A 15,536-nucleotide genomic window follows, 5' to 3' on the forward strand; every position below is an offset into this window, starting at 1 on the left:
TAGAAACACATTTTGCATTACTACATACATCATCTCTAAATCCAAATACAATTATTACAACCTTGCAATAATTGAAGTTCGAACTTTACAACTTGAAACGCCCAAATTCCCAAAACACACACAGATTCAAAATCATCAACTCAACTGTAACTGGGAAAAGCTGCATAACCCAACACCAACAGCATCGACGAAACCAGCAGCGAAGCAACAAAATCCTTTGTCGGAACTCTGCCCTTATCCTTTCTCACCACCATTCCTTCAAGCAAAGGCAGATGCAAAACTAACCCAAACAGTGGGATAAAGGCCTCAATCAACATCCCCTTTTCACCACGCAAAATCCTCACAAACCCTACTAAAAATGATGCCAAATTTAGCATATAAAGAGTGCAGAATGGAACCATGAAAAGAGATGGTGCTTCAAAATTGTATACTCCCTTCTCGTAAAGCGTGGCTGCTCCTTCGTCTACGGCTTTGTCTGTGGGTAAAAAACTGGCCTTTTTCAACCCCATTTTATCCATGATAGTGTATATGTTAGCATAGAAGTAAGATGTGAAGGATCTCATCATCCACATTCTTTGCTCAGTAATCCAAGTCCTAATTGGATACCCCATTATCAAGATATCTTGCACGTGCTTTGCTTGCGATGAGAAGAAAAGAAACACGAACAATGGGAAGAATGGGCTTGACACCTGCAAGAATTTCAAAGCCAAATTGGGCTTGGTTTGTTAAAAAAAATCACGAACTTTGGCTCGATTTTGATTCTAGTCGCGCTTTATGAAATGTTTCGGCAATGAAAGATGAGATCTTCTGTTCCACAATTTATTGTGTTTCATCGTGTTCCACTCTGAATTTCTCTATTTTATGATTTTTTGTTATAAAAATAAAAAAAACTACTTATATAAAGAACTCTAATTAATATTTATCACTAAAAATTAAAATTTAAAAGAGGGAGTATATCCTAACTTCGAATTAATCAACCCAAAAAATCTATTATTAATTTAAATAAAATATAAAAAATAATTATTTATCCTAATTGAATGAGTGAGCCCTAGTTAATTATTATAAGATCATATTAAGATATAATAAATTAAAAATGAAGAAAAAATAATAATAAATTTTAAAAAATTAAAAGTGAGACATGGTGACCGGTGGGGACTGAACGATAATCATATCCGTAGTAATGGCATTACTCTTTGATTTTCACAAAAATAAATACTACCTCCGTCCCATAACAAGTGTCTTGCTTTAATTTCCGTTTTGAATTGTCCCACAACAAGAGTCCTATTTCTAAAATAAGAAAGTATGTTTCACCATTTTATACCTTTTTAATTACCTTTTAATCATCTCCACATTAATTCTATTCATCTGATCACAAAATAAAAGTGGGCTCTACCACACACTTTTTATCTTTTTTACTCTTTAATCATACTCATCTAAATTCTCGTTCCGAAACAAATTAGGACACTTGTTATGAGACGGAGAAAGTATGTCCCGAGCCAAAAGGCTGTCAGAAAGAAGAAAAAATATATATATCATATTCCTACCGAAAATTATTCACCCTACAAAGATATAATAAAAAACAATAAAAATATATGTTTTCCGCCCTTTTCTATCATACAGAACGCATCCTCAATCGTATGTTTTTTCAAAATTCCTAGGCAAAAGATCACTAATAAAGATATTTTTCCAACGACCAAATTTTTTTTTTTTTTTTGTCCAATCAAAATCAGATGAAAGTTGGTGAAACAAGACATACCTGAGGATAGAGATGGAAACCTCGGAGCAGACAGAACTGAGGAAGGAGAGCCAGGATACAGACAGGCAAGAAGTAAAGTGGGTAGAATGCAATCTCTGCATAGGCCATGCTTTGCAAAATGGGCATTCTTAGTGATCCATAAACAAGTGGAGAGAACTTGGAGAAAGCAACCTGGTTGAGGCCGAGGCTCCATCGTGTGAGTTGAACAAGAACTTCACCTAGGCTAATTGGGGTTGTGCCCAAGAAACATGGTCTAGAAGGTTCGTAGTAAACAGACTTCCAACCCTCACAGTGCAGATTCAGTCCAGTGAAATAGTCCTCCACCACTGCAAAATACCTAAACCCGACCTGCACGTGCGTCAAAGTATACAATGGATTAGCCTTATAATATCATACAGTCTTTGAAACGTTGCAATAATGTTACCACTTTTTTTTTTTTAAAGAAATGATACCACCTTTTCGGGTCACTTGGAGAGTTGACGTGGCATGCCAGAGTCAGTGTTTGTTTTCACGGCCTCCAGATTTTCGATCCGGTTAGTATTCACGTAATTTACGTTCAGCTTGCTATCAATGAGCGAAAGGTAGTGACATTCTTACACTAGTATTTCAAAGAGTTAGAGGGTTCTTTAGGATACTGACATGATTTGAAAATTAAGATAATTTTTAAGCTTGTAAAAGTAGGACACTGATCAGTAAGTAGTGGAGGACAATTCTCAACCCATTTTAATTAGTAGTGTCCTACTTTTGCAATCCCAAAAATAATTTTTGGCCTATTTTAGTATCGAGTAAGCACGGAACTCTATTTTAAGGCAGAGATTAATTAGTGTCCTACTTTTGCAAGTCTAAAAAATTTTGTCCTAATTTCCAAATAAATAAAGTTATTGTCCTAAAAAAATCTCTAACTCCTATTTCAAAGGACGAATTAGAATTATAAAATAAGTGAAAGTCTTGCACTAATTTAATTCTTAGGGTTAGAATCAATGGAGAATTCTATATTAGTAAGTTAATAACTTTACCGAATAAATCAAAACATTTATTCATAAAAATGCCACCTTGAGAATTTGAACCCCAGTCTTCAGTAAAATTGTTGGCGTATTCAGTAAATTTATTGACTTATTCAGACCGTCATTCTCTTTCTCTCTATATTTAACATTCTCTATTGATCTCTTCCCTAATTCTTATTCCTCTAATATCTATCAGACTATCACCCGAAATAAATAGCCATTAAAAAAGTGAGTTAAATTGAGCAATGTGTCTAGGATTACTTGCCTGTTCACCCCATTTGGTGCCGTCGTCGTAGCTGCAAGAAGCAAGAAATTTAACCTCTTTCTGTAATACATTATCACTCCGATAATTTGGTTTATAGTGTTTGTGAACCGAGTTTATGAACTCCTTTGATGAACCAAAACACTTCATCAATTCATTGCTATCAACATCTGTACATATATATATATTTCAAGAATTATTATAAAATAAAATAATATTGTGACAAATTCAAATATTTAAAGAGACACATTATATTACTCTTTTGAAGTTGTGGAGTGCCGTAGAGTGCTTCTCTCTTTATATAAAATCCTGTGCCTGATAAAATGGGTCCCCTAAGACCATCCAAACCTTCCCATTTTTCCTGAAATGTATTTCAACCAAAAGTAAATAAAATAAAAATAAAATACTTTCAACAAAAATACATGTTAAAGTATAGTTTAATAAATTAGACTGATTTGGAAACTAGGACAAAAATTACTAGACTTGCAAAAATAAGACACTAATTAATAAGTAATGCATCCACAGGGCAATTCTCGGCCCATTTTAGATTCGAGTAAACCCGGAACTCTTAAAATGGACCGAGAATTGTCCTGCGGGTGCATTAATTATTACTTTTGCAAGTCCGGAAATATTTTTCTTAGTTTTCAAATCAGTCTAATTTACTGTCCTAAAAAACCCTTTAATTCAACTAAACATATAATCCTAATTAAAATATACTAATTCAGGTGTTAATTACCCAAGCATATCTTATGCCGCCATCATAGATATCGGCCTTATCACATAAATTGTAAAATTTCTGAGGGAATTGAACAAATGCAAGAGGAGACAACTTCGAATCGAGATGAAAACACATTGCTTGACGAGCCGATTTTGGATCGTTGCAATACATGTCACAGTCTAGCACTAAAATATATGGAGAATTGCTGATCATGGCAGATACTCGAAGCTGCAACACTAATTAAGTTTAGTTAATTAGACAAAAAATAATGGGTTAATTGCATATAAATATACAGATTAAACTCAAATTTTGGTTTTTAATCGGATCAATTTTTTTATCAGAAAATACATAAACTTTTCACTATTTGGAATTCAGCCTGAGCCCAAAAGTTCGCTAGCCAATAACTTGATTGTTTGGAGTCTAATAGGCAATCAGAATGATCACTTATATTGTTGGGTTTTGGTCACTGGAAGTGGTCAGAAAAAAAAATGTAGAGTTTAATGACATCAACTTTCATGTCATTTTTTGACCATTTTCGGTGATTAAAATTCAATAATATAAGTATCATTAGAAAGACAACGCCAAAAGATTTCCAGCGGTACCTTCGGATTCTCCATCGGAGTCCAGACAATCACGTTATTAACAAGCGAACTTTGGGCTCAGGTCCAATTTCAAAAAAATAAAAGTTCATGTATTTTTTGACTAAAAAATAGATTTGATTAAAAATCAAAATTTAGATATAGTTCGTGTATTTATAAATAATTAACCCAAAAATAATTATAAAATTTGAATTTTTGTATGAGAAATTTATTACAAGAACGTTTAGTGCTCCAGCTTTGAAATGGTGTGGGTGGTGAGATGGCCTTTTCTCACGAGCAAGATAGACAAGAAGAGGCATCTTTGGATCCTTGTCTATGTTTGCATCGTTAATAACCTGCCAATCAGAATTTAAATAATATAAATATAAATATAAAAAGACAAATTATGATTCAGAGTTCTCAAATTCAAACTAAATATGCCTACCGCAAAAAGACAAGTTTATTTTGTCGCAACATTTCACCACAGGCTTTCTTTTGTGAGGATAGATATCATCACAGGTTTAGTCAAGGATATCTTGTCCAAGACTCCAAATGATTATATATATATATATAGAGAGGGGTTGAAGAAAGAACCACTAAATAAAAGAACGGAGAACTATTTTTAGCCATTCGATCATCAAGATCTACGGAGTATGTATCATTTTATTGGATGAATGCAGATCCTGGGTTCGAATCCTGAAAGAAGCAATTTTTTTTATTTTTCTGAGTGCATTAATTTTAACAGCGAATGCATTAATTAATTTTTACGGTGGATGCCTTAGATTTGATGGTTCTCACATTCTCACAAGTAGTTCTCTCTAGAACAACACCCTATATATATATATATATGGTGCGGTTATAGTGAGAACCACAATTATCGTGAGAACATAAGAACCAATAAAATTACTGCATCTGCTATACAAATTAATGCATCCGCTATTAAATTTAATGCATCCAAAAAAAATAATTTTTTTGCTCCCTTCAGGATTCGAACCCAGCATCTGCATCCATCCACCAAGATGATGCATCCACCGTAGATCTTGATGATCGAATGACTTAAAATGGTTCTCTGTTCTTATTTTATTAGTGGTTCTTATTTGAACCTCTCCCTATATATATATATATATATATATATATATATATATATATATATATATATATATATATACACGAGAATAATTCTTTATTCCAATAAAAAAAGTAAAAAGAATATCAAGTCTTTATCAGTATATTTATTAGTCTTTTGTTTTTAGATTTAATCATCTCTTCTCTTTATATATTAATTTTGTATTTCTATAAGATATAAGTTTTTATGATGTCGTACTGTATTTATTTTACTTAAAAAGTTGATTTTAATTTTCAAATTAGTGAATATATAGAATGTTATATTAATGCATAAACGGTTAATTCGTTATAAAAATATTAAGATTTTTTTTTTAAAAAAAAAAAAAAGTCGGTTTCCTTTATACATACTCCTTTCGTAAGAGATGAAATTTTTGAAAGGAAAAACTAAAGAAAGATGTACATATATACATGATAAAAGAAAAATATTTTACCAATTAAAAGATTAATTCCACATCTTTTTTTTTGGGATTTAATTAATTTGTATATATCCCGAATTATTTCACAAGCACAAATCAAAGTGAGTACCTCAATAATTGGTGGGTGATCTCTGCTGACACGATTATCTGTAGTCGTAGCTATCTTAGCCAAAGAAATCTTGAAATCTTCGTATGCTTTCTGCATCATATATAATGCAATATTATCAAACACAATATTGCAATTAATTAATAATCTAACATTGTGATTACTACACTCAAGCAATGAAATTTGCACACAAACCTGCAGTATGAGACGGTCATACCAATCAAAATTTATACTCCCTCCGTCCACGAAATGAGTACCCATTTGTGGACGACACGGGTTTTAAGAAATGTATGGAGTGTAGCGTGAATAGTTTAAGGGTCCCACTTTTTGAGTGTATTAATTAAAGAGATGTGTGGGGTACACTTGCTAAAAAGGGAAATGGGTACTCATTTTGTGGACGGACGAAAAAGGAAATATGGGTACTCATTTCGTGGACGGAGGGAGTAATACAAGTCATATTCCAATCCAAAATTATATTTAGTGATTAACATATTTATCTTTTGTTGATGTTTGATTATATATAAAAATAAACGCGCACGTAGACAAGAATTAGAGGGTTTTTTTAGGGCAATAATTTTAGACTGATTTGAAAATTAAGATAAAAAATTTTGAGCTTGCAAAAGTAGGATACTAATTAATAAGTAATGCACCCCCCATGACAATTTCTGGCCCATTTTAAGAGTTTCGGGCTTACTCAAACTTAAAATGGATTGAAAACTAATTTTCGAGCTTGCAAACATGGGACACTAATTAAAATGGACTGAGAATTGTCCTATGAATGTACTATTACTTATTAATTAGTGTCCTTTTACAAGTTCGAAGATTTTTGTTCTAATTTCCGAATCAATCTAAATTATTATTCTAAAAAACCCTACGTCGAAGGGAAATTAGGGATAATTAATTCCGTCACTAATCCGTTGATATGTAACTAGTGACGAATTATCCTATTTTAGTCACTAATCCGTCACTATTTTTTGTAGTTTGAACCTGAATCTTGATTCATACGTAGAATTTTCTCTTCTCCAAATGAAAATATTTCCTTATTTCTACTTTCTATTTTAATAGGTCATTTTCTAAAATGAAAAGTTAAAGCATGACAAATATCTTCACATAATTCATTATTTACATCATATGTCGTTCTGGCCCACACATCATTATCTCTCTTATTTTCTGGACAAATATATTTTAAGAAAAAGCTAATTTAATTATCTCTGATAATTTATTATAAACTACTTCCTCCGTCCCACTTCAATTGACACTTTTACTTTGGGCACGGAGATTAAAAATAAAGGGTTGGAACTTGGATGTGTAAAGTGGGTGATGACTATTTATTTAATGTGTGTAGAGAAGGTAGGGACCACATGTTATTTTTGAAAAGTGCCAATTGAAGTGGGACAAACAAAAAAGGCAAGTGTGCCAATTGAAGTGGGACGGAGAGAGTATTTATTTGTTAATATCCGTGTCAATCTTTGTGGCCTATCAAATTGAGACATAGGGAAGGGGAAGATAGGGAGTAACAAAAAAATAAAATGTTTCCAAACCTCAATATATCTCTTCTCAACTAAGAAGTCATCGTCACCACTTTGCAACTCCCTCGAGAAATAAGCCTGAGGGCACCTGTTCTTCACCCCAAACTTCCGGCAAAACGGAATCCACACCTCGGCGAATCTCGAGGCCTCTTTAACGGCACGAAGCGTGACGGGGGAGCCCCCGTCGTCGGAGAGATAGAGATGGAGCTTGTGCGGCGGGTAGTCGAGCGCCATGGCCGATATCACGGTGTTCATCACACCCAAGCTCGGCTCCTTCACCGGATCGGCGGTGCACACGAACACGTCTATCGCGGGCAGATTATCGTCTCCGGGCAGCCTCTCCGGGTACGCGTTTCGCCTGACCGGGTTCCACTTGGCGGCCTGCGCGAGAAGCCAGATGAAGGAGAGGGTGAACTCGGCGGCGAAGATGAGAAGGTGGGGAAGAATGGGGCTGCTGCTTTTGGCTGCGGCGGCGATGGTTGTGATTCTGTAGTAAAATAGGGCAGCTAGAGCGCCGCCATGGATGAAACCATGGAGCCTGTTTATTACTCTGTTACTTTTCTTCACATGCCAATCGTTGAGAGGAAGTGATTTCTCCATTTTTGTTTTCTCTTTAGGAGAAACTTTGTGGTATATGCTCTATTTATAGTCGATGAGGATAATTTGAGGGTTTTTTAAGACAATAAATTAGATTAATTTGAAAATTATGATAAAAAAATTTTGGACTAGAACGTTAATTAAATAAATGCAAATGCTTCGACCGATTTTAATTAATGTCCTACATTTATACGCCAGAATACTTAGTTTTCTGACCCATTTTAGTTTTGAGTAAACCTGAAACTCTTAAATTGGGTCTCGTATCCACACATTCACGATCAAGATATTGTTGTAAGGTTCAGTTAAATCTAGATTACTCGAACTTGGCAATTTCCCATATATAGAAACATTTATAGCGTGCATGCAACTTTTGAAAAAAATAGTGAAATCTAAATTAAATTGGCAACTTGGCAATCATTAAATTCATTCAAATTTCCAATCATCAAATAGTGAAATTCATTCGAATTTTCAATCATTAAAATATGTGCTGGCGAGGGGCTCCACCCCAAGACTTGTATGCACAATAAAAATTTTATAGACTTGTTCTTAGAGGGAGTGGTAAGATTCTAAACGAATATTTAAACAAGCCGAGCTCGAGCCTATTAGTATTCCACTCGGTTGGGCTCGTTTACAGCGCTCTTTAATATGTGGATAATTTAATTTTAATTAAAGCAAATTAACATTAATTTCATGGTTTCATAATCAATGAATTTGTGGCAAACACCAGGTAAATTAAATTTACCCCAACTCTCACTGAAAAAAGGATAGTAAAAAAGTTGATCGTATAGTAGAAACATGCAGTTTCATATCATTGTACGTGAGCATGAGAAAAAATAAATTAATAGAGAGCTTTAATTATAATTAAATTGATCATGACTGAATATTCCTCCTGTCACTTAAGTGTCTATCTAGAACTTAATATTAGAAGCAAAAACTACCATCCAAAGACATATATACTTATCATATTTAATATTAGAAGCAAAAACTAACTACCATCCAAAGACAATATATACTTATCATATTTATATACGTGTTTCATTTGAGTTTTAAGACTGTGGTGGTCACAAGTTGGTCTCTTAAATTCAAATGGGTGTCAGGTCTGTAACTTAATGTACGTATGGTCCCAATTTCCCTAAAATTAATATATATGTATGGCCCAAATTTATACTATTATTAAATTTAAATGCAGTACCCCTCCAAAAAAAAAATGTATTAAACGCAGTATATATCGCGATTGTGCATCAATAGAAGTTGTCTTCATACTTTAAGAGGCATTCATTCTTTTTTTGATAAAAACATTCATTCATATTATTTGGAAATTTTCAATAAATTTCATATTATTATGGGCTTGGGCATTTCCTGGGCCAACTTATCTTTATTTTCGTGGGCTTTTAATGGGTTCGGATCGTATCGTAGCACAAGTTCCAGACTAGAACAATAAAAATGAAATATAAAAATAACTATGAATCATACTTAAATAAATGAATTGTAATTAATAAATATAAAATTAAAATAAAACACTATCATTTGAAATTGAAGAAAAAAAATTAAAAAAATATAAAAAATATTCTTAATAGTGGGACTCTAAAAATAGGATAAAGGATTCAAAAACCATCCACAGTTTGCGTGAATGAAGCTGCATAATTTTGTGTCACCATGTTTCATTATTACATTTATTATTTGAATAATATTTTTTTATAAAAATAAATATAATATAATATTATGAATTGTACTGAATTTTATTTTTAAAAAATTATATACCCTAACTTCTTCGAATTTATCAACATATTATTATTATCTAATAAAAGTTGAGACACCAAATAGTTACACTGAATCTCAAATGTCATATATATACATACATATTTCTATACAAATAAAATTTCCGTTATTTAACTGAAATCTTTATAATAATTTAGCAAGATACATTTTGAAAGACAAAAACCAACTCAAATCAAATAACTCATTTTCCAATCTTGGGAATAAGCCCTTGAAGAATGGGAAAGCTAAGAACAAGAACATATAGAGACAGCAGCCCCTGTCCGAGCATCTCCGCCGCGTTCCCTCCGGCGACGAGCGCCTTCGCGCCGCCGACGAAGCAGCCCAAGTTGAACAACACCAGCATCGTCAACGGCACCATGAACATCTTGGCTCCCTGAAAATCGAACTTCCCTTGCTGGTACCTGTCGAGCTTCTCTTGATCGACGGCCTTGTTCGTCAGCCGGAAATTCGCCTTCGCCACGCCGGCATACTTCAGCAGCACGTCGAGGCACCCGAACAAGCACGCCGTCACCGCTCTGATTATCCAGATCCTCTGCTCGTTCCACATAGTCCTGGCCGAGCCGCCGCTCGACGCCACCTCGTAGAAATGCTGCGCGGCGGAGGAGGCGTACACGCCTGCGAATGCTGCGAACCAGGGACTCGTCACCTGGGAATATATATCACCGTGCATCGCACAGGAGTTTGTTAAACTATGATTATATGTCAAGGAGAGAAAAATTTAATACTCTCTCCGTCTCACCAATAACGGCTTATTACTGTTTGGTATGATTATCAAGAAGAAGAGTAATTAAAGGATAACTCACTAATAACGGCTTATTACTGTTTGATACGATTATCAAGAAGAAGAGTGATTAAGGGATAAAAGTGATAGAAATTGCATGGTGCCCACAACTTTTTGTGAGTGAAATTGATTTCCTTTTTAGATTGAACCATTATTAAGGCTTGAGGTAGTGGGTAACTATTTAAAAAAAATAAAACAAAAGAGGCTCCTAAACTTTGAGGGCCTTCGACCTATCATATTGGTTCCATAATACATCAATTTTATTCGTTTTCTAGTTTTGGCACAAGAAATTTAAAACATGTTCTACTCACAAACCTTAAATTCAAACAATAATCTAGATTTTCCACTCAATTTTAATTTGGAATTCGCAAGAAAATCCAAAAGAGAGAGTAAAGTTACTATACTTCAAGACAAATTTTAAAATTTTGCTTATTTTGAGAAAAAATTAAAAGTTGATGTGCAAAATAAAAAACGGCCCAAAAAATTGGTGCATTTTGAAGCATACATACCTTGGGATAGAGGGGGATTCCGTAGAAGAAGCAGAGCGGAGGAACAATGCCATACAAGAAACAAGCAACGGATATGAAGTGCGAAAAGGCGAAGAATCCGTAGCACGAGGCTTGAAGGAGAGGCATCCTCGACACGCCATAGGTGAGGGGGCTGAATCTCGAGAGGCCGACTTGTACTAAGCCGGAAGCCCATTTCATGAGCTGCACGAGGGCGTCTTTCATGTCGATTGTGGTGCAGCCGAGGAAGCATGGCCGGTCCGGGTAGAGATAGACCGACTTCCACCCCTTGCAGTGCATCAGGTAGCCGGTGAAGGTGCTCTCTAACAAACAATCGTAGGAGTAACCGATCTGTTTTATCATACATTTATTAGGGTTAGGGCTAGGGTTAGGGTTAGGGTTAGGGTTAATATTGTTTTTATGCAAGTTTTGATGAGACTTACCTCTTTACCCCATTTGGTGTTGTGTTCATATGTGCATGATGCGAGTTTATGGGCTTCTGCTAGAGTTGAATCGGATATATTTTCCTTTCTGGTCACATATTTTGGGAAAATTCCATATTTTGTGTTGAGTGCTTGAACTGATTCGATCAACTTTCCGGAGGCACCGAAGTTCTCTTGTGGCTCGTGGAGGATTTCATCTGATCAATTATAAGATGTAACGTCTCAAGAATTTTTGTCAAAGTGTTTGGATAATTGAGCTTATAACTTAGAGTGTGAATTGTGAGGTAGACATATAAAATCTTAGTTAGAAAGAGAATTAAACACCCTCTAAATCAGAGAAAACACTGTTCAGGAGCTTATTCTATCAACTACTTTGAAAGATGTAGTATACCTTGTTGATCACGGCTGCAAAACAAAGCTTTCTTCCTAATGTAGTAGCCAGTGCCAGCGCAAACTGTGCCGCCTTGCCCATCCATGCCTTGATACTTCGTCTGTCCATGAAATGAAATTCAAGACTGAGAGATCGAGGTGTTTAAAATTTTTTCAGACCACTATCTTAGGTCAGTTTGTCAAAATGGGTTGATTTTTTTTCTTTTCGAAATTGCAGAATTAGGCCATTTTATTTGAAATTTCAGCGTCCGTGGAACATATTTGAGCCCAATCGAACTATTTTGCACTTAAGATTGGCTCAAATGTGACCCACGAACGTCGAAACTTAAAATAAATTGGCCTAATTCTACAAGCTAAAAAAAATTACCTATATTTGCAAATCGCCCTAAGATAGTAGCTTAAAAAAAAATCAACGAGAGAGATAGGTGTACCTTATAAGCAGCCCTTGCCTGGCCATCATAGATGTCATTTTGACTGACATTGTAGAAGATCTGAGGGAACTGGACATATGAGAGAGAGTGGGATAGTGTGGGATCAAGATGGAAGCACATGGCTTGCTTTGCAGAGGTTGGATCATTGCAGTACATGTCACAGTCCAACACTAGTGCATAAGGTGCATTGCTCATTATCCCCGATACTCGAAGCTGCAATGTTAATACCACATTTTCAGACATCATTCTATGCTTTTAAAAGGAGTTAGAGGATTTTTTAGGACAACAACTTAAACTGATTTGGAAATTAGGACAAAAGTTTTCAGGCTTGCAAAAGTAGGACACTAATATTGCAATTGCAAGATAATTCTCGGCCCATTTTAAAAGTTTCGGGCTCACTCAAAACTAAAATGGGCGGAAAATTAAATTTTCAGGCTTGCAAAAGTATGACATTAATTAAAATTGGCCGAGAATTCTTCTACTGGTGCATTATTAATTAATTACTGACTATTGTCCTACTTTTGCGAGCCCAAAATTTTTATCTTAATTGACCAAATCAGTCTGAATTACTGCCTTAGAAAACCCTCCGACTCCTTTTAATTAGAGAGAGAGAGAGAGACGTACGAGGGAATTGAGAGCTCCAGCTTTGAAGCGATGGGGATGAGAAGGGCGTTTTTCACGTGATACATAAACAAGTAGTGGCAGTTTATTAGATTGATCCTTTCCTGCATTCTTCTTATTATCATATATTACCTGCAATAGTTCATGGAGATTAATTAATTTAAGGGGAAACAAAATAAAACTTATTATTGAGATTTTTATAAGCTATTTTTTCTATAATTTGATTTGATGGAGGAAGCATTTACACGATAATTTATATTAACTAAATAAAATTTATAAAATTTACTAATTTTTACTTTAAAAAAATATTAATACCTCAACATGAGAAGGTCTATCGTCGTTGACAGAGTCTTCAAGCTCAGCAGCCTTCTCCACATTTCTCCTGAAAACGTCATATTTTGACTGCATATATATAGTGTAATTAAATATGTAATCATTAGAAGCAGTCAATTTTACCAACAAAAAAAAAACATTATTTTCGATAATCACTATAATAGTTATCTGAGTAGAATCACTATTATAGTTATATTAACATATCATTGTGCCACTTGAACATATATAGAAATCATGCTTGGATTATTAGTATGGCGTATATATAAAGGGGCCCGGAATTGAATTGACAATTGTTTTCTATAAATTATAGGTAAAATGTTATTTTGATTAATGCAATTATTTATAGTAAATTTATCATAATTCGAAAACAATTCGACATACTTTACAATTCTGAAAGATAATTAAAGTGTAAGGTATATGGTGCACAAATATAATTAACTATTCCGAATATTGTTAATTTGGAAAAATGGGTAACATATATGATCGTTAAGCTATATTATTAACCCAAGAGATGAATTTATTTACTTTTAATTTTTTTCTCGTGAGAATTGGACGTACATAAGTTACTGCATTCCTAGTGAAATTTAATGCACTTGAAAAAATAAAATTTTCGCTCCTCTAAAATTTGAACTCAAGTGCTGCATTTAATGATTTTAAATGATGCATCTATCGTAGATCACCATGATCGGAGGATTGGGAATAATTTTAAATAGGATATATTCTTATTTGAATCTCTACCCTTTTTAGTAAATATGATCGTCAACTTTATACATACTCCTCCACATGCATCGAATTTCATCAAATATTGTAATATCAGTTTGTAAGAAACACAATCTTTTGCAATATCAGTATAAATAATTTAATCATTATACTAATTAAGATGAAATAATTTAATACTCCCTCCGTCCCAGCTTTTAGTATCCAACTTTCCTTTTTTGACCGTCCCACATTTTAGTATCCATTTCTATTTTTGGTAAAAATAGGTGGGGCCCTTACTCCACTTTAATTATTTTAACTCTCACATAAAATGTGGGACCCTTATTCCACTCACAACACATCAATCACTTTATTAAAACCCGTGCCGTTCTCAACTGGATACCAAAAGTCGGGACGAAGGGAGTACTAATTTTGTATATTGAAATTTACCTCGATTTTGTCTGCCTCAGCGTTGAATTCGTCGCCGGCCAAAGCTTCCCTTTCATCTTCTCCAAAAGAAGAGAAAAACGCCTCAGGGCATCGAGTCTTGATCCCATATTTCCTGCAAAACGGCAGCCAAGACTCCGCAAAACGACACGCCTCCTTCATCGCGTACAGCGTCGCGGCGGCGCCGCCGTCGTCCGACAGGTACACCGCCAGCTTCTCCGGCGGGTAGTCCATCGCCATGGCCGACAAGACCGTGTTCATCACCTCCACCACGGGCTCCTTCTTCGGGTCCGCGGTGCACACGAACACGTCGACGCCGGGGAGCTTCTCGTCGCCGGGGAGATTCTCCGGCGCCGCCGTGCGCACCACCGGCCGCCACCGGAAAGACTGCGCGAGGAGCCACACGAAGGCGAGGACGAGCTCGGCGAGGGTGACGAGGCCCCACGGGAGAGGCGGCACGGCGCCGCGGGCGAGGTTGGAGAGCCGGTAGTAGAGGAGGGCGGCGACGGCCGCGGAGTGGAGGAGCGCATGGAGGCGGCTGAGGGCGGCGCGTGGCTGCTGCACGGAGCATGTGTTGAGAGGTGGCTCCGGCGCGGTGGCTCCTAGGGTGTAGGAGGAGTGGAGAGAAATTGATGCCATATTGTTTAATTAATTAGGGAAATTTGATTAATGCATATTAATAAAAATGTGTTTTGGTGTTTATATAGGGATGGTGTGAAGAGTAGAGAACAAATAAGAGCACATTTGAGAATTGAGAGATTGGATAGATAATTTGGTTGGATTAGGGGATTGCATGCTTTTTAATTAAAATAAGATTGAGGATTATTTTGGCCGAATCAACCTTAAAAATGACAAAAAGAAGAATACTTTTAATTTAAATTATGTTAAGATTGAAAATTATACCCACTTTTAATTTGTTTGTATAAAATAATATTCAATCAAAATTTAATTACGTTTGGACCAAATTGCATTTGAAGAAATAAATAAACAATAAAAAAATGAAAAAGCGCTATGAATT

At 35.2% G+C, this 15,536-nt stretch overlaps 2 protein-coding genes across 2 annotated transcripts; both read right to left on the reverse strand.

The window, feature by feature from the left end:
• Nucleotides 1–8,506, reverse strand: LOC130991280 (cellulose synthase-like protein G2). The gene is made up of 8 exons (XM_057915385.1): nucleotides 7,507–8,506; nucleotides 5,969–6,058; nucleotides 4,555–4,674; nucleotides 3,759–3,968; nucleotides 3,281–3,383; nucleotides 3,026–3,192; nucleotides 1,757–2,104; nucleotides 1–689 (listed from the first exon to the last, which is right to left on the reverse strand). The coding sequence occupies exons 1-8, from the start codon at nucleotides 8,092–8,094 to the stop codon at nucleotides 141–143; spliced, it is 2,175 nt and encodes a 724-aa protein (XP_057771368.1). The 5' UTR covers nucleotides 8,095–8,506; the 3' UTR covers nucleotides 1–140.
• A 1,397-nt stretch (nucleotides 8,507–9,903) lies between these two features.
• LOC130991281 (cellulose synthase-like protein G3) lies at nucleotides 9,904–15,229 on the reverse strand. Its single transcript, XM_057915386.1, has 8 exons — nucleotides 14,522–15,229; nucleotides 13,358–13,444; nucleotides 13,046–13,174; nucleotides 12,422–12,634; nucleotides 11,992–12,091; nucleotides 11,601–11,797; nucleotides 11,161–11,508; nucleotides 9,904–10,516 (listed from the first exon to the last, which is right to left on the reverse strand). Exons 1-8 carry the CDS (start codon nucleotides 15,155–15,157, stop codon nucleotides 10,052–10,054), a joined length of 2,175 nt encoding a protein of 724 aa, XP_057771369.1. The 5' UTR covers nucleotides 15,158–15,229; the 3' UTR covers nucleotides 9,904–10,051.
• Between the last annotated feature and the right edge of the window lie 307 nt (nucleotides 15,230–15,536).

The sequence above is a fragment of the Salvia miltiorrhiza genome, chromosome 7, assembly GCF_028751815.1.
Source record: "Salvia miltiorrhiza cultivar Shanhuang (shh) chromosome 7, IMPLAD_Smil_shh, whole genome shotgun sequence".
Taxonomy (NCBI): domain Eukaryota; kingdom Viridiplantae; phylum Streptophyta; class Magnoliopsida; order Lamiales; family Lamiaceae; genus Salvia; species Salvia miltiorrhiza.